Source organism: Chiroxiphia lanceolata, chromosome 1, assembly GCF_009829145.1.
Source record: "Chiroxiphia lanceolata isolate bChiLan1 chromosome 1, bChiLan1.pri, whole genome shotgun sequence".
Lineage (NCBI taxonomy): Eukaryota > Metazoa > Chordata > Aves > Passeriformes > Pipridae > Chiroxiphia > Chiroxiphia lanceolata.
In genome coordinates this window covers 24,221,582-24,246,918 of record NC_045637.1, presented here as the reverse complement: position 1 = coordinate 24,246,918, position 25,337 = coordinate 24,221,582, and the positions used below count along the sequence as shown (strand labels likewise).

At 40.9% G+C, this 25,337-nt stretch overlaps 1 protein-coding gene, 1 long non-coding RNA gene and 1 other non-coding gene across 5 annotated transcripts in view; 1 reads left to right on the top strand and 2 right to left on the bottom strand.

Moving 5' to 3' along the window:
• Positions 1-2,104: 2,104 nt before the first annotated feature.
• C1H8orf37 (chromosome 1 C8orf37 homolog) lies at positions 2,105-13,818 on the bottom strand. 3 transcript variants are annotated; one of them, XR_004359241.1, is made up of 7 exons: positions 13,679-13,818; positions 11,752-11,851; positions 9,270-9,340; positions 8,695-8,760; positions 7,802-7,897; positions 4,177-5,860; positions 2,105-3,303 (listed from the first exon to the last, which is right to left on the bottom strand). XR_004359241.1 is itself a non-coding variant. In XM_032699904.1 (6 exons), the coding sequence occupies exons 1-6, from the start codon at positions 13,777-13,779 to the stop codon at positions 5,701-5,703; spliced, it is 594 nt and encodes a 197-aa protein (XP_032555795.1). In that variant the 5' UTR covers positions 13,780-13,818; the 3' UTR covers positions 2,105-5,700. The 3 variants fall into 3 exon arrangements, 2 of the variants coding, with proteins under 2 accessions (XP_032555795.1, XP_032555806.1); XM_032699904.1 differs by having other exon boundaries at positions 2,105-5,860; XM_032699915.1 differs by lacking the exons at positions 11,752-11,851; positions 13,679-13,818 and adding an exon at positions 10,173-10,422 and having other exon boundaries at positions 2,105-5,860.
• The window catches only part of LOC116792728, a 67,455-nt gene continuing 53,181 nt past the window's right edge, over positions 11,064-25,337 (top strand). The window contains exon 1 of the long non-coding RNA XR_004359252.1: positions 11,064-11,177. This is a non-coding gene — a long non-coding RNA (uncharacterized LOC116792728). The remainder of the gene's footprint in view (positions 11,178-25,337) is intronic.
• TRNAS-AGA lies at positions 13,978-14,059 on the bottom strand. Its single transcript has one exon. It is a non-coding gene; the product is annotated as a tRNA-Ser (tRNA).

Here is a 25,337-nt window from a genome sequence, read left to right as displayed (position 1 = left end):
TTCTGGGCCAGTCTAGGAATCTTAAAAGATTCCTAGAAAGGACACCTGCCACGTGAATTTTTGTCCTTGCTTTTGGCAAATGGTGGGCATTTGAACTTCTCCCTGCAGCATGCTATTTTTTTCACTAAGGTGTATCTTTACTTTGAAGCAAACAAAAAGCAATGGCTTATTTCTTGCCTGAAAACATGTTTTCACAAAACTTTCCTATATGAAACCTTTCACAGGTGTGCTACTCAGCCTTACTTGTTCCCATATGCTCGAGTAAGCTTTTAGTGCACTTGTTTCTCCTATTAAAAGAAAGTAAGTAGGTAAAGAATGAAGATCACTCACCTATGGTATAACTAGGCAAAATTTAGATGATATTCCCTATTTTACTAGTAAAATAAGCAAACTCTAGTTTCATGGTTTAGATATGTTTGTGCTTCTAGTTAAAAGCACCTCATCACTTCTGCAGAAACAGACACAACTTCACCGGTTAGTGGAAATAACATTTACTTCCATCCATTATAAATGTGCTTTGTACATAAAAACCTTCTGGATTCCCAAAGAACCAGAAAAGAGTTTAGAGAGTGAAACTTCACCCAAACCTCAGCTGTGGCTCATGGCCAATGAACTGCAGTATGCAGGTGTTAGGACAATTCTCATGCCATGTCTCAGATTGCTCTGCACCATCTCTGGTCTACATCGCTTTCCTATATAGACAGGAATTTTTTTTTTTTTTTAATTTCTAAATCTTAGACTTTCACTGCTTCCTTTTTAAGAGTTAATCATCTTGGGTGATGTGCTAATAAATTTTGTATTCAGCATTAGAAGATCCTAACATACACAGCCTCTACTTGCCAAAATTTTTAAACATTTTCAGGGAAAATTAATTTGGGCAGGGTGAGGCAATTTAGTTTTTCTACTGATATTATCAGAGGATAAACATAGATAGATATACCTACATACACACAACACAGAGGTTTTTATGCTTCTTTAGCTGACAGCTAAAGAAGTTAATCTACTTCAGTATTGGTCAGGGACCACTTGAGGACCATTTGGATGAAGTCGTACAAAAATCAAGTGGAGCTGCTACAGATCTGGCTACCCCACTTATAATCACACTAGTAGGAGGCAAACGCAAGAAGCCTCGGTTCGTTGAATGTAAACCTTCATCATTCTAGAAAAACACTCGGTGGTGTTGCTCTGCCCTCTGCAGACTGGACTGTATAATCACATATTACCCCCGACTAGGTACTTAAAAAGCACGTCTCACTCAACAGAAAAAAGTTGCCAGTGTGAAACATTCATAAGTACTACCTTCTACTTGTGCACTGTGACAATGCAAGCTGTAAATAAGTCAGGCATACTCCTGAAGCAGTGGGTGCTTTCTGTGCGTGCTCATGCAGTCCACACTGCCCATTAAGTCAGGGAAGTAATTATTGCCTGAATAGCACCAATGCCTTGAGTCCAAATTCAGGATGAGGTACAGTAAATATTTATGTCTGTCACTAATAACTGCCAGGCAAACACGTATACATGCATTTCTTGATGGTGGAGAAACAAGTTCCAACTCCCATACGCAGAGCAACTCCTCCCAGGTACTAAGAATGGTTTTCTACAGCAAGATCCAGGGCACAGCAAATGCTGTGATTCCTTGACTGATCTCCCTCTTTCCTGTGAGCAGTATGATGCTAGTGATAACCCACTCTGACACACCAAGGTACCAGCATCCCACTCTGCAAGATACGCCACCTTCGACAGCAGCTGGCTCCACCTTTTATCCTAGGTAAACATCTGAGAAATGTGGCAAATGCATCCATCTTTATGAGCTCTCTATAATTTAATGTACTCTCCTCATTATCTCCAGATAACGAGGATATTATGGCCAGTTATCTGGTAAAGAATGTTAAAGCTTATTCAATTCTCTGCTATTTGCTGCATCCCCACTGATGTGAGAAAACACACACAACAGGACTTCACTGTTTCTTATGAGCTGGACAATGTTTTTGTACTAAGGGCATATCATAACCCTTCTGACAGAAAATATGGTCCTACATAATTTTGATAAGGCTTCTCTTGGATAAGAACAACACAGTAACATTTACACAACACACAATTCAGATTTGTTCCAACTTTTCATTTTATTAAGTGCTGACATTTGAAAAGTAGTTCTCTCAAAGCACAGATGTCAAACCCCAGGCATTGGATGCAGCCCTCACAAATGAGCAGCACCTGATGTTCCTTTACTCCACCTCCCACCACAGTCTGTGGTTATCGGGTGTCACACAACAGACAAAACTGGTCAGGTCCTGTGCAAAAAGAGCGTGGCAGGAAGAAAAATTTGCCTACACAGCTCCCAACATAGTCCCTCTCCTATTGTGTGACTACCACATGTGCTGGTTACATTACCCAAAGACTCACATGTCAGGAAACAAGAGAAGTGGTAGTCTTTCCGCAAGTGGCAGCATTTGCAGAATACCTTCAGTACAAAACTGAAATAGGTGTTTGGAAAAAAAAAATCTTTATTCAACATAATACAGTGCAGAGCTTGCAATATGTAATGCTATTATGCTCCTGTAAGTTAAATATAATGGCAGGTCAAGACCCTCAATAATGACTCTTCTGAGCTATATTCAGCATCTGGCTTGGACACCCTCCATGTTTTGCAGGTAAGACAAAGTGAAATGTAGTCAGAACAGCACATTAAAATTTGATGAAGAAAAGCTATAAAATGTACTATGGATATCTGAACGACATTCCTATCCAGAAATACTGCAGAAATACAGATTTAGAAAAGTTGGTATGAGATTAAACCACTGACTACATTTCCATGTGAATGCTTTTGTATGGATTAGCATTTTGTCATCATTCATGGCTTCTGTTTTGTTGAGATGGAGGGATCTGCTGCAGACTAATGCTGCAGGCTAGAAAATTTTCAAGCGTATCACCTGAGCAAAATAAAAGCCTCAAATTTTCACCTTGTCCATTTCAGAAATGGAAATGTTATTTTTAATTCCAAAGCAAAAAACTGGAGGAAAACAATGGTCACATTTATACTTAGCAAAACTGTGCTCTGGTACTTCCGTTTGACAACAGCTGAATGGCATTCTTAAACAGAATTCTTTCCATATTCTGAAACAGAATTCTCTACATAATCCCTGTTATCTCAGATAACTGACATGGAAATATCACTTAAGGTCCAGGCTACATCTTGAAAACCTTGTGCAATCTGACAATATCTTCATCAAACAAACAAAAGCTCTAATTTTACCTTTTCCCCCTCACTTTCTTTTCATTTGAGGACTTTGAAGTGGTTTGTAACTGAGGAAAACAAAGGAAGGGAAATCAAATTTTAATACTGCTCCTCTTTCCAACACAATAATTATATTGAATGACATAGTAACTATTCTCAAATCTAAAAATATGGTAAATTCTGTAATGAAAACCAATACAATATGCACTATTTCTGCACCTGTTTACAACTTCCCTCGGTCAAAGAGATGTCATATCCCACCATTCTACCAAGGCCAGAAACAAGTAACTATACTTGAGTAAACCTGATTATTCTGGGGGAATGCTCAGGGTACAGGAGACATGTTCCTTTTTCAAGTCACGTAAGACTTGGTCTCATGACTGAGATGGGTATTAGGATTTTCCCTGTTTCTTACTCACAGGTTGCAAGTCTAACTTGATCCTTCACTGTGGCACAAGTTCCAGAGCAAATCCAACTGAAAGAGTACCCTGTGGGACTCCTTGGTCATGAGTTTCCAATAGCCTCAGAACATACAAGCCAAGGCAACTCACCACTTTTTGAAATGCATTCTTCAAGAGTAATGGAGAGTGGGTTTCTTCTTCCCCAGAGCTTGTTAACTACTGCTGGGTTCTTCCCTTATGCTTAGCACTGATGTTTTCTGGGCATGGAAATTGCTCAGGCCCACCTGAAGAAAACCCAGGAACACTCACTGCCTTCAGTCCACACCAGGGTGAACTCTTCACAAAGGACAGAAAGCCAAGCAGGCTTCTGACTGAGCACTAATCAATTGGTTTCTGGGTCCCTTGGTCTCCTGAACCTGCAGTTTTAGATTCTAGCAGTTGAAACTTCAGCCTGAAATACCAATTTCATTGAAAACAATACATGACCTTAAATATGTCTACACCAGTATGCCAAGTAGTACCTCTCAAAAGCCAACTCACCTCTGACTCTACTGGCAAGCCTGCATGTGGCACTGGAAGATGCAGTCTAGACACTGAAGAAGCACTGCCAGGGCTCCCAGGCACAGTGCTGGTCCTCTGTAGCTTCTAAAACAAGCACTCAAGGAAGGGGAAGGGAAGCAGGATACTGAGTACATCATGCCTCTGGTCACTGCCAAGATCTGCTCTTTCAGAGGGCAACAGATTCAAGGGATCACCTCCATAAGAAAGACCATGCGATTGTTTTGGAAAAGCTCAGAAACAGAACAAATGTACAGTTAGAACCATGAGCAGAACTTTGTAGAAAAGGAAATTGCTCTGTATAGCTAGAATTGCTCAAAGTAAATAATCTCAAATTTATTTGTATAGATACACATATTGCATAGCAAAAATATTGACAGACTTCCCATTCTGAGACACTTTTAAATGTAGTAAATGACAGAACTGGTAGTCCTTTCCTTCCTATCTCCTTGCATAGAACTCAAGTCTACCTCCTGTGTTATTTACACATAAAGAAAAGAAAGAGCTCATAAACTATAGTGACAGTGACTGTAAGCAAGACAATTTACCAAGTAACAATGTTACCGGTGGAAGGAAGTGTGTTGGAACAGGACAGTTACACTTTCTCAATACACAGTATTTTAAGGAGAAGTTGAAGGGAAAGCTCCGTGAAGCTGAAATAAAATCTAAATTCCAACCTCACTGGGGATATATATTTTCTCACTCTTTAACGCCTGAGCCTTTTTCCCTTGAAAATGTTGACAGAATACTCTTCAGAATATCTTGAAAATTGCACAAAATTTAATAATTACACAATATCTTGTTCACCTCAGTGAAGGCTGAGGAAAATTTCATTGTGGTAAAAGTGCTTAGTCAGAGGAAAGTGCTCTGAAGAAAGCAGTAGGAACTGGAAGAAAATTTTCAGCACCTGCAGTTTTTGGTTACTGGTGGGTGAAAGTAAGTAAAGTTCTGGGGGTTGCCAAAACCTTTGAGGTGAGAGCTGATCCCACAGTAATTTTTTAAGAGAGCAAACAATCACTTGCTCATGACCAGCAATGCGCAAAGCAGAAGAGTGGGATTAATTTCTGTGTTGAAATTCATATGCTTGTGTGTCATGGCTGTGTCCCAGCCCACCATTTTGAATCCAAGATTCTGCAGACATGGGAAATAAGGCTCTCTGCTAGATATGAGGAACAGTATCAAGGTGTTTTGCCCACACCCAGGTTTGTTATTTCCTCTTCTCCTTCAACACTACTCAGTATGAGCTTTAACCTCATTTAGCTTCCAGAAAGCCTCATGTCATGTCAAACCACCACACCTCAAAATTGTTTCTTGTAATAATTCAACTCTCCACATTGCTTGCAAGATAGTTAAATAGAAAAAAACAGGTTTTCAGGTTGAATTCTGGGTATTATAATCTATTTCTAGATATAAGTATTCAGGTTTCCACCTGTTCTCAGAAAACTGGGAAACAAATTGAGTTTATGACCTGTGTCCACACAAGGAGGTATCACACACAAGAAGACTTCATTCTCCATGTTTACCACAAACCCACCGAAGCTGCTGCTCTGTCTGGAGGTCAGTTAATTCATCAATGGATCTCCAGCTGCACTGACAAGCATATGCTCGTGCTCCTTTCTTCTTTATCATCTTTGCTCTTAGTTTACCGAGCTCAGGCATGTTGTTCCTGCCAAACAAGTGAATTCAGCTTAGGATCATGCTTTTTTTTTTTTTTTTTTCAGAAAAAAGATTCATGAGGCTATTTCAAATCAGAAGAGGGCACTTCTGAGTACCACAGTCATGAATAAATTTAGGGATATATTTAAATTCTGTTTTGAACACAATCCTTTCCCGAGATCATTCTCGGTCCATAGTTGCTGTGTTCTCAGATCAACTAGAGATTGATGTTTTTGTAAGCAATGTTCTCTGTTGGGTTTAGAGACCTTGTGTCAGCCTCCAGAGAAAGAGTTGAGAAGAAAACCAGGTAGAATTAACTCTCATGTTAGGAAATTATCCGAAAATTTATTTATCTTATCAAACTTACTGTAAAAATCACTGTGGAGAATGGAAACAACTATAAAGTTAAACTTTTCATCAGGAACTGTTACTCAGGATGATTGCTAAAGTGACTGAAATGAAATGGCCATAAGAGGGAAGAATGTACTTGAAACCACAAGTAATTCCAGTGCAAGCATCAACAACAACGAATGAAAAATCATCAGCATGGCTATGACAAAAACAAGTTGTTTCCAAAAAAACAAGTCAAAATGTAACCTTTTAGCTATCTCTACCCTCAAGACCTCCTCCTCAATTACTGGACACTGAATTGCTCAAAACCAACATGAAATAGCCCAGCTAAATAAAGAAAACCCAAAACAAGTTGGAAAAGGGAAGAATTTTTAGAAAAAGAGTCCAGACAACTACTGATGGAAGGTAGATATTTAATCTTAAAGTTTGCTTCCTAAAATTCATGTTTGTCAAAAAAATAGCTACAGATCTTGCTAAAGATTACAGACGATGTTACATGTATTTGACATTAACACCTCCTCTTTTTGTTGTTTTTGTTTGATTTAATAATTTCAAGATCAGAGAAGCAGAATAATTTAGACTTTGGGAAAATAAAAGAATTGTACTTTTGTTTATCCTTTCCTGCTACCAAACTCATCTTAGGAGATTAGTGCAGCACTATCTTTTTAATGCTGCTTTAAGTAATGGGAAAAATATGGTCATTCAAAGAGAAATATAAATTTTGAGACTGGGAGGAAAATACAGGAATAACCAAAGATGTAATACTGGGAAAATAATGGAAAAGGAGTTGATATCTCCATTATTGTTCTAGTCCATCTGTCATACCCCTTGCTGTCCAAGCACATACTCTGAACATACCCACCTGTTCCATCAGTTAACAGGTACATGCAGAGACTGTACTAAAATAAATAGGAATCCAAATTTGATGTCTGTATTAGGAGCATGTTGACTACACTACCCTTCACAAAGTATTGGCATTAGATGTAGTTTTAGACAAACTGAAAATAAGAACTCCTTAATTTTAAGTCTTCAAAAATATTTAAAGAATTAAAATCAAAGACATCACAATGTCAGAAGAAAAGAAAAATACCACCCCTCCATTTAATCAAACCTTGCTTCAAGAAAGAAATCTGTTGAGAAACAAAGCTATTTGATTTTCACCAAACATGACAGCATAATACTTGATACTGGAAAAAAGAAAATATGACTTGAAACAATCACAGTCTGTATGACTGAAGGTGTAGTGAGAAGCACATGCTGAACAGTCTACATTTATTTTGTAGGCACCCTGCAATGGCATAGCAGAGGGCAACCCATCACCATGGATTATCTGCTTATTTCAGCAATAAAGTTGCCTCTGATCCATGAAACTTAAATTCTTTTTAAAAGCAGAGAGGGAGTGATGGAAGAAGAAATGGAAATGGATAAAAACAGATTATTGCATCCCTCTCTCCCCAGACTTTTCCACCTGATCCCAAACAGGTCACACACATGTTCCTTTTTAGGTAACACAGCAGTGCTCAGGACTTTTCATCCTTCCTGTTCTTATTATGCCCCAAAGCACAGTAACACAATACTACCAAACCCACCTCAGACATACCTGAAAAAAAGATAATCACAGGACTGATCCCAGATGTAGTCATTGAAAAGTGACACACGGAAGTCGCAAGCAGTACAACGTAGTTGATCACATGTTCTGGTCAGAAAAGAACAAAAAGGTCCAAGAGGTTATTACAATCAGAGAAGTACCTAGATCATAACTGTTTTAAAGTACAGCGCTCAGTGAGAAATACTAGAAGCAACGTTACCTAATCTTAATGTTTTTACATCTCTGGCACGTTCATTGTGGTATGTGATTTAACTGTACGATCAGGTATTATTTTTACAGGTTCCTAACCTCACTGAACACAAAAAATAAACTCATATTCTCTTGATATATTCTTTGGTCTTCCTCACTGCTAGAGCACCTGACTAGCATCCAACTATGCATCAAGTACATAATTACTTACTACAAAAAATCCCACAGGGAAATGCAATAATGTTCTATAGGATGTTGTGGATAAATCTTCTCTTACTAAATTCAGCTGCAGTTGCAAAGCACTCTGGCTATTTTCAGTTCAGGCTCTGGGATGATTTAAACCAGCCCACTGATTTAAATCACATACTTGGCATCACCAGAAAGATGCAGAGAGGCAGGGAAAAATAACAATGCAGCAGCAACTTCCTTAGCTACTTGTTACTGATTTTGGGAGTTTTGTGTCTCATTTGCACACATTTTTCAACACTTCAAACAAACAAAAGATCTAGTGGTCGACAACAGAGGACTGGAAGGGACCAGCTGACTTCAACTGCAGTTACAGGCAGCCCCTTCTTTAGATGATTATAAGGCCATCCTTTCCAGTTCAAATGCAGAACTCTGTATGACCATAGAAACACAGCCATGAATAAAAACAATGATAAAGGAAGTAGCACTTTTTTTTTCAGGTTTCCTACCTTTTTGAAATATTTGTTCCTATGCCAGATGGTGAAGCGCTTCCACCCAGGTACACTGGACAGCATCTACATGGATTCATTTAAAAATACTAACTTATGGCAAAACAGGTTAGAGAAGATAGTACAATGCTTCTCCTAGCTTAAAAGCATGGTATTTATACAATAATATTTATTAAATACAGGCAAAGCATCCCAATACTTGCAAACTACAGAATTTTAAAATTTCCATTACCAAGGTGTTCAAAGAAAAACTCTGCCAAATCACTATACCAAATATATATGGGTCTATATACTGTAGCATTTGATAAATGTGTATGTCCATAAGGCAAAGGGAGATGTTGTTAAAAAACTTAAATAATTAATAAATTTATGATACATAATTTTGATCACATGAAAACACATGAGCAATGCTTCAAAATTATCTCTTTATCTTTGTTTTTCTTTAAAAAGAATGTTTCTGTACTCAGTGTCTTTCTTAGTTAATGTCAACACAGATTAAACAGCAGCAATATTATTAAACTGACAAGAAGTTATAATTAAGCTATGTCCAACAAGCTAAAACATTTTTCACTTACTTTTTCCCACGTGCCTGTATAACAGCACTATTTCTTTCAGGTGTGAGACTCGTGAAGTTAGACTTCAATTTCTGTTTAAAAAGAAATCAAAGAATAAAATGTGGCATTACAACAAGGTAACAATATTCTGTTTTATTTAATAAGCAGGAGCCAGAAAATCTCAGACATAGAAGGAGACTAAGGATTTGGGAATTTTCTTGGTTGGGGTTGTAAGGCCCTTTGAGACAAAAGATGCTGAAGTAATAGATAAGTGAGAACAAGGCTTCTCTTCCTATACTGAATTTTCAGCTCTGCCTGAAGGAATTCAACGCCACATGATCACTTTGACTTTACAATTGAGACATAGTATTTCATGTCCTCCTTTTAATAATTTTGCTTTTAAAAACAGTTTTAATTTAGGAGCCCTCTCCCTCAATGTTTTTGAGCTTTTGTTTCATTAAAACACATCAAGAACTTAAATTATTCGAAAAGATAAAGTGTCTTTGAAAAGTTTCTTATTTACTGCACACAAAACAGTTTATTTGAATTACAGAATATTAGAATTCTAGATCCAAAATGGGAAGTTCTAGAGATATAAAATGATAAAATTATACAAATGTACTGACATAATTCTCTCTCCCTCAGATATATGTATTGTGGTATACAAGTGATTTTTGTTGGCTCAGATTTAGCCACTCTATAAAAAATCAAGTAAAAAGAAAACCAAACCAATATCCTTAATGAAAATATGAGAATCTGCACAAGGGGTTATGAAGTATAAATAACACAATTTTCTACTGCTGATACTGAAATGAATATCTGTTTTCTATGTCTTCTATCATTCTGAGTATCTTAACAATGTAAATTTGTGGCTTCATCTCCATCTCCTGCTGTGAAACAAGACAAGTCATTTGCAAAGGATACAAAATGGGGAGCAGTCGTTGCTGTGTCAGATGACTGTGCTGCCATTAAGACGGACCTCAAATGACTGCAGAAATGGGCTGAGAGGAATCTCTTCAAGTTCATCTAAGGGGAAATGCAAACTCCTGCCCCTGGGGAGGAATAACCCTTATGCACCAGAATACAATGAGGGCCGAGCAGCCAGAAAGCAGCTTTGCAGAGAAGGCTGTGGGAAATTCAGTTGATAACAAGTCGACCATGAGCCAGCAGTGTGCCCTTGCAGCACAGAAGGCCAATAGCACCTGGGCTACATCAGAAGGGATGTTGCCAACACATCCAGAGATGATCCTTCCTCTCTACTCAGCACTGGTGAGACAAAATCACAGAATCATTTCAGTTGGAAGGGACCTTCCTCTGCTCCAAGGAGGGTCAGCTTCAGCAGCTTGCCAAGGACTGTGTCCAGCTGTGTTTTGAAGACCTCCACAGACCAAGACTCCATAACCTCTCTGTGAAGATTGTCCTCCATGTTTGACCGCACTAGCATTAAAAGTGTTTTCTTGTGCACAGGTGGAATTTCACGTGTTTCAGTGTGTGCCCATTGCCTGTTGTCCTGTCACTGGACACTACAGAGGAGAGTCTGTCCCCTTCTTTACTACACCTATCAGGTATTTACACACACTGATAAGATCGCTCTGGAGCCCTCTCTTCTCCAGACTGAATAGTCTCAGCTTTCTCAGCCTCTCCTCATGTGAGAGATACTCCACAGGCCTTTGCTGGAGGTTCTCCAGTAGCTCCATCTTTCTCTTGTGTTTGAGAGACCAGAACTGGACACAGTACCCCAGATACGACCTCATAAACATATATGGAGCACTATGTCCAGTACAAAGGAGACACAAACATAATGGAGTGGGCCCAGGAAAGGACCATGAAGGTGATTAAGGATCTAGACTATCTGACATATAGGTAGAGGATAAGAGAGCTGGAATTGTTTAGCCTGGAGAAGATAATGGTCAGGAGAACCTTATCGAGGTATAAAAATACGTGCCAAGGAAAAATAAGGAAGATGTAGCCAAACTCTTCTCAGTGGGGCTCACTGACAGGAGAGGCAATGGGCGCAAATTGAAGTACAAGAATTTACAGTTAAACACATGAAAAAACTTCTTGTGAGGGTGGTCAAACACTGGAAACAGGTTACTTAGAGAGGCTGCAGTCTCCATCCTTGGAGATATTTGAAAGCCATTTGGACACAGACCTGGGCAACTGGCTCTAAGCAGCTCTGCTTAAGCAGGTGGTGGAACAGATGTTCTCCACATGTCCCTCTTCCAACTGCAAACCTTCTGTGATTCTGTGATATTTGACATTATGCTCTATCTTGAACTAGCATTTCCTTTAATTGCCTGTTACTGCCTAGGTAAGAACATCTCTATATCCCTCCTGTTCCTTACTAAAGGATTGTTGCATTTTCCTTTCTGCTTTATTTTCCAAATTTATTCTACAGTTTGTTTTAGTTAATTTTTTGCTTAAAAATTTTAGCTTACGGTGCTTTCCTTTCCCTTCTGTTGTTGTACCTGATCCATTCTGCATGTCTCCAAACTATACTCACCAGAGGTGTTTTGGTAAAGCTGCTGTCCTTACAGATTTCATCAATAATGTCATCTAGATCTTCTTTGCTGCTGCCAGCACTCATTACCAATTTAGCTGATCTGAAAAACAAACAAATCAACCTTCATTTTTGTAGCAAAATGAACTACAGCAGTTCTAAGAATTATAAGCTAAAAAATAAAAACAGTTACAGCCTTTTTCCTGTAATATTTTTGTAGCATCTAAGGTAGGCCATCCAAGTCATGACTGAACAGATGTAAACTGCAGAGTGACACCTTGCAGTCCATGCTGAATTGTCCCATCATAGGTTTTATTTTTGCTGCTTCTTTTACTTCCAACCACTTTCAACCCTGAATAAAACTATGATAATATAACCCATGCTGCACTTACTGGGCAATATATTGGACAGCCCTGATTTTTCATGTTAACCTTCAGCAGCAGTAACATGAAAATGTCAGAGGGAGTTGTCTCCTCATGCTACACAACTGGAATTCCTGCCAAACTGGATGCATTTAGAAAGGTCACCTGCACTTTGCTTTCACTCAAGTGACACTCAAGTCTGCTGTTTTCTAGCTCTTTGTCAAAGAAAGAGAGGCCTGCATCAACAAATCAAGAAAAAAATTTAGTCCTGAGAAAGAAGAAAACTGTCCAATTTTTTAAAAGTTTGTAATTAGATTGACTAAAATTAAATGCTCATCTAACCATTATGGAAATAACAGGGAAGTCCAGCAATGTGGCCAAATGTAGTGGGCTTTCTGCACTTGCATTAGACATTGGGCTCTTCAAGATCCTGGCCTGGGTCTCTGAAATGTCTGTTGGGGAAGTGCTCAGCAGCCCACCTGTAGAGAAATCTGGGCAAGCCCCTCTGGTCCACAGACCTTCCAAAGGGAGTCTGAGATGTCTGTGAGGGTGGGGATGTAAACCTGAGTGTCAGGATGGAAACCCAAGGGTGGGTAAAGATGCCTGTGAGGGCCTGGATAGAAACCTGAGGGCAAGAAAAGACAGCTATGAGGGCCTGGATGGAAGCCCGAGGGCAGGCAGTGGCAGGAGTGTGGCAGACTGAATGCTTGGCCGTACTGTCAGCAATGACCTTGTCAGGACCAAACCTGATGGTATTTGTAACATCACGCTGAAAATTGTGGAATTTGAGGCAGATACCTGAAAGTGTAGAGTCTAAGTTAAGTGCTTATTGTAGCAAATACAATTAATAAATATGAACAGAAAACAGAGACACAAGGGAATGGTCTGAAGCTGTGTCAGGGGAGGTTTAGGTTGGATATTAGGAAAAGGTTCTTCACCCAGAGGGTGGTTGGGCACTGGAACTGGATCCCAAGGGAGGCAGTCACAGCATCAATTCTGCCAGAGCTCAAGAAGTGCTTGAACAACGCTCTAAGGCACATGGTGTAATTCCTGGGGTGTCCTGCACAGGGCCAGGAGTCGGGCTCTGGTGATCCTTGTGGGCCCCTTCCAACTCAGAATATTTTGAGATTCTGTGAAATGACTGAAGTATCAAGAGAATAAAATTGAGAACAAAGCTCTTCCTGCGCTAAATTGCGAGATTTATAGATATTTGATATATGAGGTGAGTTATAGAGCCAAGTAATCCCCAACCCTGACTCAGAAGCAAATTAGTGCAGCTTTTAACGCCATATTTAATCCGATGTTGTGGTGCTTCAAAGAGACAAAGACTGCCTGAAGTAACTCAGCTCGCTGGCGCACGACTTGAATGATTAAAAAACAACGGCTACAGGGGACACTCGCTGACCGCCGGCCAGCGTTTCGGCTCCCGACCCCGTGGGTTTTCGGTTCCTGAGGGGTCTGGCCGGACGGGGCGGGGCGGGGCGGGGACGGGCTGCGCACCACCCAGGCGGCCCCTCGCTCGGCCGGGAGGTGCGTGAGGGCGGTGGGACCGCGGCCGGGCGGCTGACCTGTCCTCCTTGGCCGCCGCCAGCTTCTCCTCGCCGCCGCCGTGCCGGCGGGACAGCCGCCTCTCCACCTCATCCAGCAGCCGGTCCAAGTCGTCCGCCATCTTGCCGCCCCCGCGGTTGCCAAGGCGCCCCCGCACCGCCTCGCGCCGGCAAGGGCGGGGCCTCCGCGCCCGGGCGGTGCGGGGTGCGGCTATGGGGCTCCTGTGGAGCTCGGCCGCGGTGGGGCTCCTGCCCGGTCACTCCCGCGATTCGGCAGTGAACAATGGGAGAACAAAAAAAAAAAGGCACGAGCTTCTGGCCGTAGTCGGCAGGATTCGAACCTGCGCGGGGAGACCCCAATGGATTTCTAGTCCATCGCCTTAACCACTCGGCCACGACTACGCATGCTGGAAGGTGCTTCCCCAGCCTTCTATGAATACTCGTCTGAAGAGGCCCGGGGGTTGGTATTTAGGGCACGTCTCTGCTCGGGGCGCGGTGAAAGGTATAGAATGGACTTTATGCTTAACGCATCTGTCATACAGTTCACTGCTCTGCGTGTTGGTCTGTTTACAGCACAACGAAACGGTTACGCTTTGCTAAGTCCCGCGGGAGAAGCCTGGGGTTTTTTTCTTCCCCCCCCCCCCCCCCCCCCCCGTAGATTAGAAATACTTGTGGAGAGAGCGGCCCTAGACCCCTTAAAACCAGGTACGTGTCCCCGCTGACACCCCCCATAATTCCCGGGGAAGTCGGGGCAGGCGTTTTTGAGGAAAGTCCCATATAGCTGGTTCTCACCTACCACTGTGTTAATAAATGCATAGGTGTCAGTCATCGGTCTTCAATGCGAGCTCTGGCCTCCTCCCTGGTCAGAGACACATCGGAGGTCAGATATCCCGAGGTGGGCACACGGCCCATGATGTCAGTGAATGTTGTATATTATTATATTTAATTTGAAACCCAAGGAAGTGGTTTAGAGAGAGAGGTCCTGTGAAGCTAAACAGAACATTGCCATCTCCTCAGGTCAGCTGAGACAGAGAGCTCAGTGCTTGCACCCCCCCATTGCCAAGATGGCTCAAAATTTGTCAGCCTGTGATGAAGTGGGATCTGCAGTCCTTGAGAGCTCCAAGCAAAGCCTCTCGGTTACAAGGTGTTTCACAATTCCTCTGGTATTTCAAATAACGAGTTGTGAGCCCTCCCTGAATTCCCTCGTACTTAAACTTTTATTTCATCGTTCCATTTTCCTCCCCGCATATCTCAGGTCTCTGTTAATACCCCAGCCTGTATCATGGCAGTGCTGCTGGGGGAGATGTGGTGGTTGAACAGTTGTGAGCCTTCCCTGAGTTGATGTGATGGAAGAAACTAAATAGCGTTGATGCTGCTCCAGCTCTTTTAAGTGGTCCCTTGATCAGGACTCTGTGTCGTGTAGGTAAATTCAATCCAGAAGAAGTGGGGTTTTGGGTGGAATTTTTACATTCATCTCTTGCAGCTGTGGAGAGTTTAAACTAATCACAATTCTCCCCGGTATGCTATCATATCTTTAATTTGAAAAAGGATCAGGAGCCCACAGGCTTGGAAAATCTTGAAGAAACTCATGTCCTGAAATACATCATCACATGTGGAAAAGACCAGTTGCTTCATCATCTTAAAGAAGCTTAAGAATGCCGAAATCCAGTATCATTCTGGCATTCTTTCAAATGGCCTTAGAAATCTGAGTACATTCTCTTTTGACTGCAAAGCAGCTTTTTTCCCTTTCCATCAATCCTGTGGCTGTCAGTGTGTCTGTTGCAAGGTGCCAAAAATGTATGGAGTGTCTATGGCATAACAATGCCAAAGTCAGGGGTGCCTCAAGGCCTTGTCCCATGAAATCGTTGCAGCATTTGCTCAGTTGGAAAGCACTTGAAACCGAAAAGAAGAAGAAGAAGAAGAAAAAAAAAGAGCACAGATCTTTAAAAATCCTTAAACTGAAAAGATTGGTTTTGTGCAGATTGCTGCCTGCTGTTTAGGTCCTTGTTGTTCAAAACTTCTGAAAGGTCTTATGCAATCAAAGAAACTCACTGGGTCAAATTGATTCCAGACTAGTCCCTGGAATCATACTGAGGTGAATCTGACATACTGGGCCTTCAGCTAAGCTGTGGCCAGGAGAAAGGAGTTGATGTTCTGCCCTGAATTTTGTCCTCTCTTAGGAAATGATTGAATTGGCTTGTGCAGATCCTGTCTCCCACTGACTGCTTGGGGCTTATATTGGTGCAAATGTAAAGGTCACTGATTGCTGAGGGCTGGAAAAGTGCAGAGAGACTATTTTTTTCTGATGATATCTTTTTTTTTTTTAATATGTACTATCTCAGTATGTCCTTAGGAAAAGAGGACAGAAAGCTGAAAGGCTGTCTTAGGTGGAAGCCATCATGTTTCTCTTATCCTCAAGCTACTGCAAGCTTTCTCAGCAGTGCTGATAAAACTGGATTTTGTCACAGCAGTGATGAGGACAAAAAAAACTTCCTAGGGCAGGATGTTAATTTGCTGCTTCTGTTTTCTCTGGGAACCAAAGAGAACCTTAATTGAGGTTGACCAGAGCTTTTCTCAGCCCTCTTCTCTGAATGATGAACTCTCCAAAGCTCAGGCAATGATAGAGGTCAGCAGAGCCAGGGAATACCAAAGCTCTCATTTCCAAATGCTACCCATTGCCAACCAGAAAGGAAATGATTGCAGGGAGTCACTCTTCCTTTTGACATGACAACAGCATGTTGCAGTCCTTTCTGCCTTCCCATCTCTTGCCCCAGAAGATGTCACACAGTGACTGCCTCTCACCAAGGTCTTCTGCTGTCTCCAGCAAATGTAGAACAGTTCAACTCCTTGCTCCCAGTCACATGATATTGCTCTAATCCCATTCCTGGTCACACTCCAGTATAATATAATTTTGAGTGACACCACACTTATTTCCTAGTAGTGGTACAATGCATCAACATGAGCAAATTGAGGCCAAATGGAGATTCTTGGCCATAATTTTAACCACTAGCAAGCATTTCTATGAATGAAATTATTCTGTGTAAAGATACCAGATTAGGAGACAACTTCTTGAAAGACTGCTTGGCAGCAAAACTAGCAGTGTGTGCAAGATTCCTCATATAACACTAGTTTGTGATCTTGAGAGACAGCCTCAGACAGATCAGAGGACGGTTTAAGCTGGAGGCTAATTTAGTCTTAGACTTCACTGCCGATCCTTCCATCAAGGGTGCCAGCTTAGAGGGTGGATTTTCAGTTTCATTTTTCTGGCCTCATCCATGAGGGGTATGAGGACCAGAGCAACATTCAGTTACTTCCAGCCTTCCCTCAAATTAATGCATGTGAGCACCTACCACCTGTTGTCTGAGCTACACAGTTCTATTGCAAAGGAATATATTCCTGAGAAGAGTAGGTAAGTGTCCAGAGGGACAATCTAAGCCTTTGCTGTGAGGAGTAAACATACTTTTGAATGTAGACATACTTGCTCATTTTCAAACGAGTGTGACATTGTGGTGCTTACCAAGGGAAGCAGAAGGTTTTCAGGACAGTATACAAAGCAAAAAAGTACTTGTCTGGAGGCCTTTTAATGAACCTGGCATAGTCCTCAAAGCTGCTTATAACTGTGACATTTTGATCTCTGTGAGGGCATAATAAACATTGGAAAGTTGTTTCTGGAAAAAAACCTGTCAGCTTGTAAGGCTGTGTACCAAGGAGATCACACTTCCAAATCAATGATAATTATGTGTAACTTAGAATAAAAATGGTGTTGCCAGGCGCTGCACAGCTTTACTGCACCTGTGTTCTCTGGCACTGAGGGTGTCAGTCCCTGTAAAGTTGGGCAGAAGGAGGCACACGGTGATAAAGCAGATCAGGGCAGAGGAAATATCACAAGGTAAAAATGTTTCCATTTAAAAGATAGAAAAAATAATTAGTAGTAAATATAAAATAATTAGTAGTAAATATAAAATAATTGGCCTGTCAGGAAGGATGTAGGCTGTGAGAACATGAGTAGGAAGGAGAAAGTGTCCAGCAGGGAGGACTGGGGGCTATTGTGGAAAAAATCCTTCCTACTTGCTGTCTGTTGCACAGCTGTGGTGAGAGACAAACACCATGTAAAACCATCCTAGCTGAGGGAGCTGAAACCAAAGCAGCAAGTGTTCCATCACCCTTGCCAAGGCTGGAAAATATTTTTCAGGGATGATTCTCCAGAAAACTTGTGTGCTGGGAATAACTAGCCCATAAGACACAGGGTCATGGCGCGAGTATGCATGTGGGGGTGAAAACTGCTGTTTGTGAACTCCACGCTAATATCCCTCTCCTCGGCAGGGCTGATTCAGATTTTTATTCCTCAGACCCCAAAATGCTGCATCTCAGAGGGAGATAGAAGTGGCTGCTAGTAGGGTTGGTGTTCTCACACATCAGGTTCTAGATAAACTCCTTTGTTTTGCTGCATAGCTTTGTTTGCCTGCCTTCCTCTTCTCAATATGAGAATCCCATTCAGTGAAAATATATGTTAGGTAGAATCACACCTGTGTAACATGAATGCTATTTGCATGTATGATTTTACAGTTTTAAGTCTTTTACAGTTAAAAAGATTTAAAAGAATAGCAAGATGAACAATATCTTTTGCAGCTGAAAGCTTTATAAAACCTGTCTGTAGAAGCTCAGATGCTAAAAAGAGATCTTCATGTCTATAAGTCAGTAATAAGGTTTTCATTTGGACTTGAAATAAACAGGGTTTTTTTCCACTGTAGTGAATAATAATGCAGTTTTCAAAAGGAGGAATGATTAAGCACAAAGTGAAAATTAAAAGCTAGAACCCCATTGATTTCAGTAGGGTCAGGATTTCTTACAGAAGATAAAAATCCAGTCCATCTCATTGCAGGTATCTGTTTTCTTGCTGGAGGACGGGAACTGGTAGCTCTCCTTCCTGCTCCAAGCTGCGTCTCCCAGCAGAGGGCATTGCAGGGTGACATTACTGTTTTCAGGGATCTGGCAGAAAGTAAACTGAATTTCAAGGCGTTGTTTGGCTTGTCTAAAATTTATTGTCATGACCTCCACTGAGAGAGTAGACTATCAGTCGTTTAAAACCAGAAGATGCTGCTAGAAAACTCTGTAGCTGGAAGATAAAAGGAATTTTTCCTTGCACTCTAAAAAACCCTGATGCCTGAAAGAGAAAACAAATGCCAGAAAGCATTTGTTCTTCAGTGTCTCTATCACATTTTATTTTTTGTTTTAAATGACACTGTAGGCTGAATCGCAAAGGCTTGTTTCAGGCTGATATCCTCTTGAACTTCCGTGAAAAATAATAAAATGTTTCCTATAAAAATGAAATGCAAAATTAAAAATTATGTGAGCAATAAGAAGAGAGAAACATCATCAATATTTGCAGTAGATGTGAATAAAAAGCAAAATTTCAAAAAGTGTATATAAGAGAGGGGATTTTTCAAAAGATTGGGGTGTGCTGTGTATCAAACCAAGAAGCCACGGGGTACCCAGGTACCTGTGGTCAGCGCATAGCCCTCAATGCAGGTTTCTGTCTTTGCTGCCATCTCTGCCCCGAGCCCTGCAGTCCCCCACATTACGCATCAGGAGCGCATTCAGGGGACAGACAGGGAGTGCCTATCATGCAGACAGATCTTCTGATGCTGTCCCCACATCATGGCTGGTCCTGTCCCATAACAGCAGTGCCAATCCACTTTCTGGAGGCAGAGGATTTAACGTATGTGATCAGGCTGATTCCATAACACAGGCATCCTGTTAGGTCTCTGTCTGCAGGCAGCATTTAGCTTACTGTGTCGCCACACAGCAAACTGAGTGGGCGCATGCCTTGGCAGAGGACAGTGAGGGATTGAGGGGAGGAGAGGTGTACAGGTGTGGGGAACAACAGTATGTTCTCTTGCTTCACATTGGTGCTTTGGCAGGTCAGAAGGGAATTCGGTGTGTTTGGAAGTCAGTACTATCATTATAGATTTACAGATGGGTAAACTTAAGCACCCAGGTGGTTGTAGCCTGCCTGGGCTCATCAAGTGAAATCAGGACAAAAGTACTAAGAGCACTCCCATCTTTCCTGTTGATAAAGTCTCAGCTTAGGACGTTGTACTCTCACTGAACTGCACCATATTTATGTGCTGCAGTGAGAAACTTGCAAAGTTAAAGAAGTGCAAGTGGGCAGGAGTTAAAAAGCAAATTCTCCCATCTTGATTCTTGATAGCGTTCTCACTCAGGTTAGTTTACAGTGTTAAAACCAAAGGGACTTGAACAGAGTAAAGGTTCTGAATTTGGATTTCAATGAATGATATTGAGGGAGTGGTTGGGGTATTTTATAAATACCCTAAAAATGCCTAATAAGCATTCGGTTCTGGAGGACTTGAAAGGACTGTAACCTTTCCTACATTTTAACAGCACGTTTCTCCATAAAACTAACTTAAGAGAAATTCCCTGAATTCCCACATTGAACACTTAGCAGTCTTTTCAAACTTATGGTATAGCAGTAAATATAGCTTATAACCATAAAATTAAGGTTATGTGGACTTGTAACTTTTTATTTTATGCTAGCTCTGTGGGCCACTAGCAATTTCTACAGAGGTTACTGTCCTGAAGTCTGTAGTGAATTACATGAGTAAAGTAAGAAGAAACAAAACTCAAACCAGAAATCAACCCTCACTCTTTAAACAGACACATTGTGTGTTTAAGGGGAGAAGGGCAAACAAAAGGAGGGGGAATCCACCATGTCAGAAATCGACAACTTCTCATGCTCTACAATTTCAATTTCTTCTACGATAGTTCTGTACAGGGAACATGCTAGCTTACATAGCTGTCGCTGCACTCCCAGGGTGTTAGATGGCTACAGAACAACTCAAGAAAATGTGATAGATCTCATATATAACAAGTAGCATTTGCTTAGAATGCTACCGATGAGATTTGGGCAACCTGTGTCAGGTGAAGCTCAAATGTTGTGCAAAATTTAAATGATTTTTACTGCGGTGTGCTAAAAAAAATTGTTTCCATTTAGCCGCATCCTTGTAATTTGTATTATGATAGAGCCCCTGGTTTCTACAGAAAATGGGCTCTACTTTTATTATGTAGTTTTACAGTGCCTAGAAACCCTTTGGTTTCCAGTAATCTAACTGTAAACTAAAATCTAATAGTTTGCTTTTTTTTTCTCCAGTAAGGACTGTAGATTGACTGTAAAGTCAAGGTATCTCAGATTTTGAGTTCCTGAACAGAAACTCTTTAAAGTCCTCTGCTTTTAAGAAAATATGTGATCAGAATTTTGTGGAAATCAGCTCTCTCTCAGGTAAATTTTTGACCTCCCATTACTTCTTTTGTCTTGAAAACTTTGAAGGCCAAGAGCCACCTAATGAACAGCCTTGTTTATCATGAAAGCTCAGTTTACTGTAAATCTGTGATTACAAGCATTTGTATAGCATGGAAATTGGATGCAATTTTACTGACTCAGGCCCTTAGCTAAAAGAAATACAGCCACAGCAGGAGGGTGCTAAGGAAAGGAGCAATTAATTTAGTTTTCCAATCGCATTGCAACAACATGGGCATCATAATTTAAAAGCCTTTGGAACAATCTCCTTAATTTCCTCCTATCCCACTCCCTCAATTTTTTGTCTTGGTCTGGCTTTTGTTCACTTTCTGGAGCCTGCCAGACCAACCCGAGCTTGCCTTAACCCAACCAGTTGGTCCCTGACGTAATCCTGAAAGGTGACCTGTAAGGCCAACCTCAAGAATTGCCAGGCGGAAAAGGAGCCACTTGGTTTTAAAGTGCTGGCTCTGTTTTGCAAAGAGCTGGTAAAGTATGTTTTTCTTTTTACTTTTATAGCTTGTTCCAGAGTCCATGGAGGATACACAGCTGGCTGGCAATACCTCAGCTAATTCCATGGCTGCAGAGTCTTAAAAGCCTTTGGTGGTGATGCTCAGAAGCAAAGCACAGGAGTAGTGCGCACTATGTAATATGTATGCTGCCTACAGGACTTCTTGCTCTCCATAAATGCACAACATTAGTGAGGTGTTTCATTAATCTGAGACGGAAGTAAAGCAGATGTTTCTCTAGATAGCAAGTTCTAAGTGCTCCTGATCTATGTCAATTCTGCTTTTATCTCACTGCTTCTTGCTCTCTGTGTCTAATGCCACTGAAAGTGAATGACACCTTCCAAACCTGTTTTACATTTTGAAAATTGCTTGTGTCTGGGAGAGAGCAAGATGTTATTTTGAAACTCTTTAAATGAATATTCAGGTTCCAAAGGAATTAATATTTTTGTCTTGTTTGGTTGTTTATCAATGACGGTTCTGTTTTCTGTAGAGTATCTATTTTTATGGGCTTCCATTTTTCTTCCTGACTTCTGTGGCTTTGCAAGTAGTCTGAAAAAGTCTACAGGGCAAAAAGAACACAGATTTAGTGAAATTTCATCTAAATCATAACTCAGAAAAGGAGCAGGAAGAAAAATAAACAGTAATATGGAACTAATCTCATCTCTCTCTTCTGATTAAGGGGAATTGCAAACATAATACATGTCTCTGTAGTAGCAATCCCAATGATAATTCTATGAAACATGGCAACTAGACAGGTGTCCCAAACACTTGCTGGTAGCTAGGATGAGGTAGTATGTATTTTCCTGTTGTTGGGTAAAGTTACCCACCCAGTCTTTACACAATGGCTGCCTGTGAGCACTGACATGAATTATCTTACTGGGAGCATTACATAGCTCATCACCTTCGTTTAACTAAATGTCAGCATTTCTTAATAACATAAACAAATCAGGATGTCTGCAGCTGAGGGTCACACTCCAGTTAGATTTATGTCTCCAAATGGGAAAGATCTTCTAGATGTTCTGAGAGCCCAGCTCTCAGGGCAGCATCACTAAATCCTGAAAGGAATGCAGCAGAGCCTTCTTTCTTTCACAGGCTGTGATTGTATCTTCTTTTATGACTCCTATTCCCAAAACTTAGAGATTAATACCCTTACTGAAGGTGTGAAAAATCCAGGTTCAGTTCCATGCCCTGCTCAAAAAAAAATAAAATAAAAAATGCAGAACTATTTTCCCCACCCATTTCAGGAAAAGGATTTAGTCTCTCTTGTTGAGAGACGTGTTCTAAGTTCCTTCTGTAGTGCAGAAAAGAAGCCAAGACTCAATGGGTACTATTTAATGCTTTTTAGTTGTTACAATAATGGAATTATCTTTGATGTGCTCATAGGGACTTCTCCAGTGTATCTCCAGAATATTTAGAGTGATTTTGTTCTTTCACACTGAAGAATTAATGGATAGGAAAACATCTCTGTAGGCCTTGGAGCACAGATGGGAACATGAGTCCCACTTTTTTCAGGCGAGTGTCCCAGCAGGACATGCAGCCATGTTTGCTTGATTTTCATCTGAGAGTCTGGAGAGGTGTCTTGTGGTTAGGGCAGGAATCTTGAACCTTTCAGGCAGAGGAAAGAACTACTGAAGTGCTCTATCCAGTAGGCTTCTGCATAAAACAGATGGTAGGATCACTGTACACCAGCTTTTCAACGTCATAATGATCTGTAGCTAGTTCCTGAAAGAAGGGCTTCAGGAGTGACTCTGGAGCTGTTGACCACCAGCAGAAGTGTGCTCTACAGAAAAGGAAAGGAGCTTCAGCTGTGGGGTGAAAGGAGGCTGCTGACACCCTACTGCTGCCTGTGTTTCATGTTAGCTAGCTCTAGATATATGCCCCATTAGCGCTGGGGGTGTTGGGCCCTATTCCTCAGATTTCTGACTCAAGCTGCACATGTAGGAAGCCTAGCTGGGGAGGGGCTGGTTTCTATTTCACCACCAACAGTTCAGGCACTGCGGCTTTTGGCATTCAGTCCTTACTTCTTGTATTGTCAGAACCACCACAGTTGCCCAAGAGTCCAGCTATGCAGCTGTTCATGTCTGTCTCAATGGCTTGGGATTAATGAATCTCTTTTTTTTCTAACATTTGTCTGGAGAATACACCTGAGGGAAGGTCCAGCTCCACAGTATTTTTGTTTGTAGACAATTCAAGTTTTAGCTATTGGTTACATGTAAGACATAACTAGCTACTTGTTTGATGGATCCTACTTAGGTCTACTCTGAAAACAGACATTCATCTTCTTCACTCAGGCTTCTCTGAGGCCTTTCTCATTGTCCCTGGCACAGTGTATGGTAGGAATCTTGACTGGAGTTAAGAGATAAATAAATGCAACATAGTCCATGACTGAGGGAAAGAATGGAATTGAATCATTAGCTGAATCAAGTACTTGTAGCTGCAGCTCCTCTGTGTAAATCCCATGAGGGTCAGTGATCTTTCTTTTGGTGTTTTGGCAAAAGGACGAGGGGCAGAGAAGAGGGAGAAGAAGCTGCTGTACTTGCATGCAAGGACACGGAAGGAACAAGGGTGGCTGAGGTGGGCAGATATCTTGTTAAGGGGAACACTTTCACTAAGAAGTGGGGAAGGAGTGAGGCTTGACTAGAGCTTGATGGCTCTACCACGGGCTATATTTATCCAAAAATGAAGGAGGGAGGTGAGAGGGGAGTTTCCTCCAGTAGACAACCTGAAATTATTTACTTTTTGTTGGAGACCAATGTGTGAGCAGCTGTCTATGCCTGCCACCCAAGCACCAAGCTGATTATGACTATGAAGACAGGTTATTAATATAGTTTCAAATTTGCTTCTATTATTTATTTTTATGAATGTCCATGCTATATCCATAGACTAGCTGATACTAGCCAATGAAAGCTGAACTGCAAAAGAAAAGTTTACCTATGAATGTAAAATGTTGTTTTATAAAATCAGACATTTTACAATAATTATGATGAAATGTGATTGTTTTCCAGACAAAAAAATTACAGTATCTGCAAAACTGTACCTGCAACAAGGCTGTATTTTCAGTATAGTTGTGATGAAAAATGTGAATAATGGATTATTAAAGGTTTTTTTGGTTTGGTTTAGTTTGTTTTCTGGTTTTTTGTGGGTGTTTTTATTTGTTTGTTTGTTTTGTTTTGTTTTGTTTTTTTAAATCATGAGCTTTCCCTTATTTGTTACAATTCCTTTAGGACAACACTGAAGTCTTGAGTGTTAAATGTGTTCATATGCTCTGGAGTACCTGCATGCAGTTTACATTCCGTTTCTGGAAAAGACGATAAGTGTTTGAGAAGACTGGACTCTACAGCCACTGGAAATGGGAGGGAGAGAAATTTTTATAGCTAGATGTCACAGTTAAATCTTAATCACAATCACACTGGTATAAATCCAGAGTAACTCTACAGGGAGCATAATAGGGTCCTGACCACATTGCTGTTGAATTAAACACAGCTTGTGCCTAGCATAATGCAAGCCACCCTTTGGTGGATGTATGCAGGTCCAGACAAATTCACAGACAGGATACCAGTTGTCTTTTATAGTACTATTTTCTGGTGCCCTGCTGGAATTCCTGGTAACCAGAAAGTTTTATACAAAGCTATAGTACAGCTCTAGAAAACATAGATCTAAGAGAAAAATGTCACTAATGAAAATATTACAGAAAGGTGATACTAAGATTAACAAATGTCATTAGTCAGGTTGCCAGCTCTGTCTAAATAGTGCTGTAATAATCCTTGGAAAAAAATTAATAGAGTATTTCTGAAGACATTGCAGGAACTAGTCAATATAACATTTCATAGGTTATGTTTTCTCCTTTGTGTGCATATAG